This window comes from Rhododendron vialii, chromosome 6a, assembly GCF_030253575.1.
Source record: "Rhododendron vialii isolate Sample 1 chromosome 6a, ASM3025357v1".
Classification (NCBI taxonomy): domain Eukaryota; kingdom Viridiplantae; phylum Streptophyta; class Magnoliopsida; order Ericales; family Ericaceae; genus Rhododendron; species Rhododendron vialii.
This window is the reverse complement of record NC_080562.1, coordinates 5909906-5915723: the sequence shown is the minus strand read 5'-3', so window position 1 is coordinate 5915723 and position 5818 is coordinate 5909906. Positions and strand designations below refer to the sequence as shown.

At 38.4% G+C, this 5818-nt stretch overlaps 1 protein-coding gene across 1 annotated transcript; it reads right to left on the bottom strand.

Annotated features, from left to right (window-relative positions):
- Positions 1-617: 617 nt before the first annotated feature.
- LOC131328310 (probable LRR receptor-like serine/threonine-protein kinase At3g47570) lies at positions 618-5583 on the bottom strand. Its single transcript, XM_058361269.1, has 4 exons — positions 5019-5583; positions 2885-4924; positions 1524-1961; positions 618-880 (listed from the first exon to the last, which is right to left on the bottom strand). Exons 1-3 carry the CDS (start codon positions 5581-5583, stop codon positions 1534-1536), a joined length of 3033 nt encoding a protein of 1010 aa, XP_058217252.1. The 3' UTR covers positions 618-880; positions 1524-1533.
- Between the last annotated feature and the right edge of the window lie 235 nt (positions 5584-5818).

Genomic DNA, 5818 nt, shown 5'->3' with positions numbered 1-5818 from the left:
ATGTATTGAGCTCAATAAAGTCTTTGTAAATATAAATCATGAATCCAAGAGACTTTATGCTATATTTCAAGGTCACGAAAATATTTAATTCGGGAATCGACTTTTCGATAATTTTGTATTTGCCGAATAAAAATATCATTGAATTAATCATCAAAATAATTAATAGAGATGCATATAAATTTTCACAAATTATAATGCATACATTTTTCAACATAAGTCTTCCATTTAGGATGCCTATTTAATTTCTTTTGAAGCCCGATCACCTTTTGTATCTCCCTTTTTTTTTTTAATCATCTTCTGTTATCTCCTACCTTAATAATCCGTGTGATCGATCGCAAGTTAGTCTGATCATAGCTAGTTTGGTGGAGGAGGCATAAGAGTATTTAGATGGATTTTTTTTTTCATATAAAAAATCAGCACTTGAATATTTGTATTGTTTCCCACATTGTAATTTTTAGAGTAATGTAGGCTTGTAATTAAGTGCTGCAATTCCTCAATATCTATCTGGGGTTTATGTATTCTCAGTCATGTGGCTTATGGGTCGGTAGCAAATTCAATGCAAAGAAAGTAATTTGGTTCAGATGGAGACAACCTTGCACATATATACTAGAAATTGGTGACAAGAAACAATTACATTTTGCTCATATATGCTATTGAAGTCCCACTTAACATGCATGTAGGTCTTATAGTACATTTAAATGAGAAAATTCTCATGCTTGAAACAAACTAAAAACACAAGTGGAACATAAACTTGGAAAAAAAAGTGCAGAAATTGAACAACAAACTAGCTAGCATGCGTAATGCGTATCCAAAGCAATATGCAGCATCACCAAGTTGTAGTCTCGACAGATACCTTCAAGACCCACCAAACCTTAAGCACCTACGAGGGAAGAAGGAAAATTAGTTATTGAAGAAGTTTGATGGGAGAAGATAATCACTTACGGAATGTTTAACTTTGATTGAAGATGCAGCAGCTTGAAAATTGGGTTGGTTTGTGCACATAATTGAATATATGTAGAAAAATGCTATCGTATACACCAATTTTCAGTAAAAGAAAGAAGGGAGGAAAACACAACCACATCCTCCTTTTGATAGATGCAGAGGTTATTCAAGAATTTGCCTCATTGAAGTTACGAAAATGAGATTTGTTTATCCTGAATTGGAATGTGGCATTAGAGTTCCTTTTTTGTTGTCTCTTCACTATTGTTCAGAAAAATACTTAGTTAACTGAGGTTCTAGGTGAATTTATTGATTCTCAAGTTTGAATTAGAAATGGAAATCCGACGTTTTGTTCATAGTTGTAGACCACGCGAGAACTATTTGAATTGGCGTAAAGAGGAGCAAATGAAAACATCATGGTTCTTAGAAACCTGGGTGAAGTTGAACAGAACTAAAACACTTATGTAAGTCAGCAACACTAAATAAACCAATGTTTGGCCGGCTGAGTGCAGATCTGTGGTGGTTTTAGTGCCAAATGCAGGTTTTTTCCTCCAGTAGTTATTGGAATGTAATATGGGTCATACCTGCACATGATCAAGCTGCAATACTAGCTCTCATTCCTCCGTGTACTCCAACCCCGAGAAGAGTGTTCTTGATGACATGCAACTGAGTAACGATTTCTTTGATATCCGGTCGATCTCTTGGTAGTTCTTCTGAACAAGCTATTCCCACTTTAAGAATTGAAGTCAAACACTCCTGAACTTCGTGAATGCTAGCTGGGCTTTGATTTTGAGAGCTGTTGATGCTTGAGTTGTTCTCTCCCATTACTACTTGTTGAAACAATGTTGGATCAGCAATGTTTGCTACTTGTTCAGCCATAGCCATCTCAACAAAGTTGTGGAGAGTCAGACTACCCTCAAAAATGGCATCTGTCGGTCTCTTCCCTGTGAACATCTCCAATAAGAGAATACCGAAACTATACATATCACCCGACGTTGATACTTCATTTCCCATGCCATACTCTACAATCCATCCATCATAAAGATAAGAATATTGCAAATCTGCTTGATAAGCAGCCTTTCAAGGAATAGTAAAGAAACTTCAGCAAACAATTCTTAGATGGATACTCCTAATTTTATGTCTTGAATAAGACTACAAAGAGTTGTGTCGACTTCTTTGCTTCTTGCTAGATCACGAATAACATTTGGTTCTGCCTGTGCCATCTGAAATGCCTAATTTGAATCACGCCTGATTAGTTCACTATAAATTTTTTGGGTAAATGTATATTTCATTAAAAAGCTTGAACATAAAGTACAACAAAACCAAGGGTCATACCCCAGCATACAAGAAGAAACCCTTAATTACCAGAGCATCAAAACAAAGAGAGCTAAATTTTCTTAGTAGCCATTACCTAACCATAAACTTATCAATTATCCTTATATTTGTTGTAGGTTTGTGGTACTCACGTCATAAATTAAGAAATTAAAAAGTCTCTACTTTTTGGAAATGGAAAGATACTAATAGAAACCTGAGGAGAGAGTGTTCTTTGAATGCCGGTTAATTCATGTAAAATGAACTAGGAATATATACTAGCTCTACTCTAAAATAAAAAAAACATGGGTACAGCCTGTAATCAAGAAAGCAGTAACGTCAAGAATATACAATTGTTGGTTATTTATTTTTTAGGCTAATGTGTCTTGGCTATAACAAAGAAAGAAACTTACTCCATCTCCATTTCAAGAAACAATCTAGACACTTTCTGCTTAACTCAACTCTAATACTTTTGAAAGCAAGATGATGCAATGGGTAGTAAAACATAAGAACCAACAGCTTTACTTCTGTGTAGGGGTTACTAGACTCAAAAGAGAAGTGAATTAAATCTAAAACCGAAGGAAGTGAAGGAGAACAGTAACACGAAATGAGTCTAAGGGACACATTTAATTACCTGGAGCTGCATAACCGGATGACCCACGTAAGCCAATAGAACTTGATTGATTTGCAGAAGCAATACATGTCGCATCTACATGGAATCTTGCTAACCCAAAATCGCTTACATGTCCAACCATTTCATCATCAAGAAGAACGTTGCTCGGTTTCAAGTCACAGTGAACTATTGGTTCTGAGCAATGGCGGTGAAGATAAAAAAGTGCAGAAGCAACATCAAACACAATATTTAACCTCTTTAGAAGGTTTAAACTCTGTGACTTGTTGTGTGCATCATCTTCTTTCTCATTTGGATGCAACCACTCCTCTAGACTCCCATTGACCATGAAATCATAAACCAGAGCCTTGAACTCGTCACCCTTATAGTCAACACTTGAACATACGGTGAGGATATGTACAAGATTCCGATGTCTGATGCTCCTTAAGGCCATACACTCGGCAATGAAGCTCTTGGCAGCTCCCCGGGACTGAAGGTTTAATACCTTCACAGCGACTAGTTTTTCACCTTGATCAAGATCAAGAATTCCTTTGTACACCGAACCAAAACTACCCATGCCGATTAGATTGGTTGAAGAGAACCCATTGGTCGCTTTTAATAGACTCCGGTAAGACAACATAGGAAACGAGTGGCCAAAAAAGCTGAAAGATCGTACCTCTATTTTCTTTTTAAACCAACGAAGATACACGAAATATATCATTAAAAGTGAACATACAAGCCCAAAGGACGATGGGAGTACCAACTTCACGACGTGAGTAAATTTCTTCCTTGCAAATCCCTTGGATTGGCAATTGCGTAGTTTTAAATCAGGTATACCACCACAAAGCTTCTTGTTTCCCTCAATAGAAATAGCTGCCTCAATCGTAAATATGCCTTGTTTTGGTACTTCTCCATCAAAATCATTGAATGATATATTTAGTTTTTGTAAGAAATGAAAGCCCTCTAAATAGTCTGGGATTTTTCCCGAGAAATCATTCATAGAAATGTCTAGATCCTCCAAGCCTCTCAATTGGCTCAAAGTTGATGGAAGGACTCCCCAAAACTTGTTGCCCTTTAAATTAAGAGATGCCAATTTCACACAACTACCAAGGCTGCTTGGAATATTACCAACCAACATATTCTCAGAAACATTTAGTGTTTCAAGATTTTTTAAAACCCCGATTTCCATGGGGATGACACCAGTCAAGTTGTTATGAGATAGGTCTAGATAAAACAATGATGAGAGAGTAACAACTCCTTTGGGTATGGTGCCACTAAGACTGTTTTTGGCGAGCGTAAGCTCCAGCAACATCTGACATTTGCTTAAATTCGACGGGATGCTTCCCTGAAGATTATTTTCGGATAGATCTAGAGCTAGTAACAAGGATAAGTTTCCGAAAGAGGATGGGATGTCACCATAGAATCTATTACCTCCGAGAGACAATATATGCAGGTCTTGAAGCTTCCCAAAATCAGCAGGGATGTTACCTGTCAAATGGTTGTTCTGTGTTCCAAGTAGCTGCAAATTTACCAGATTCCCGATCCCTCTTGGGATGCTCCCATACAGCTTATTATCCCTCAAGTTTACGAAACTAAGACGAATGGAGAAATTAGTAATTGCTTCAGGAAACACGCCTCCAAAACCGTTGTTGCTCAGCTCCAATGCATCCAACTCGGTGGCATTGATCAAAGAGGAGAGAAAACTCAAGTCATCCGCTTCCCCTGTTCCTAGATGATTAGAACTAGCAATTAACCGCTCAAGATTACGCAGCTTATCCAAAGAAGGCATTTTCCCACTAAGGTTGTTGCTTCGCAGCCCAAGGTAATATAGATTGGTGGCATTAGATATTGAACTAGGAATGGATCCAGTCAACAAGTTGTTCGAAACTCCAAGGAACTTGAGATTAGGAAGTGAAGTTCCTAGGTTCGAGGGAAGAATCCCTTGGATTTGGTTCACTCCGATGTCGAAAACCGTAATGGAAGAGATATTAAATAACGAGGAAGGGATTGTACCGACGAACCTGTTCACCGCTAACGCAAAAATTTCCAAGTTTGTCAATCGGCCTAGACCATCAGGTATCTTCCCACCAATACTATTAAAGGGTATTATGAGGGTTGGTTGTTAGAGATGATAGATTACCAATAGTTGGAGGCATACCTCCTGTTAGATTGTTTTTTCCAACATACAATCGCTTGAGTTTAGATAGGCGACCAAGCTCCGTTGGAATTTTTCCAGTTAGCTTGTTTGCACTAAACTCAAGGACAACAAGATTAGAGCAGCGAGAGAGATTGGTTGGAATTTCGCCGGTAACTAAATTATTATACAGTGACATGATTTTCAGTCTACGTAAGTTGCTGATTTGTTGGGGGATGTTATGACTCAAGCTATTGTTTTTCAAGCTTAACCTCATAAGGAAACTTAAATTTCCAATGTGGGGCGAAATGGACCCTGTTAGTTTTGCATCATCAAGGATTAACCTTGTGACCCTCTGGTGTCGACGGCCACATGTTACACCAATCCATTGACAAAAGTGGACGGATCCATTCCAAGAGCTTAGTATCCCGAGGGGATTGCCGGTGATCTTGGCCTTGAATGCTAGTAAGGCTAGTCGGTTGGTCTCGTTCCCGTAGTGCACAGAGTCGGGTACTGAACCCACAAGCAAGAGAAGAACAAAAAACATGAACAGAAAAGGGGAAAATGAAGGCGGCGGTAACAGACCCATGTGTTGGAAAGGTCTGCGGTGGAGCGGATTTTGCTGCTTACTTTGTGTTGAATCTGAAAAAGAAGAAGAAGAGGCTGGTGCAAGGAAATTGGAAGTGAACGCTGAAATTTTCTGGTGGAGTTGTTTGAATGGGATGTTGGGCTGAGCTAATTAAGCTTGCACTTCTCCAAGTGGTGGAGCCCTGTGTTTTTTCCTTGCGTGTTCACTTATCAGAAATTGATGGGGGAAAATTATT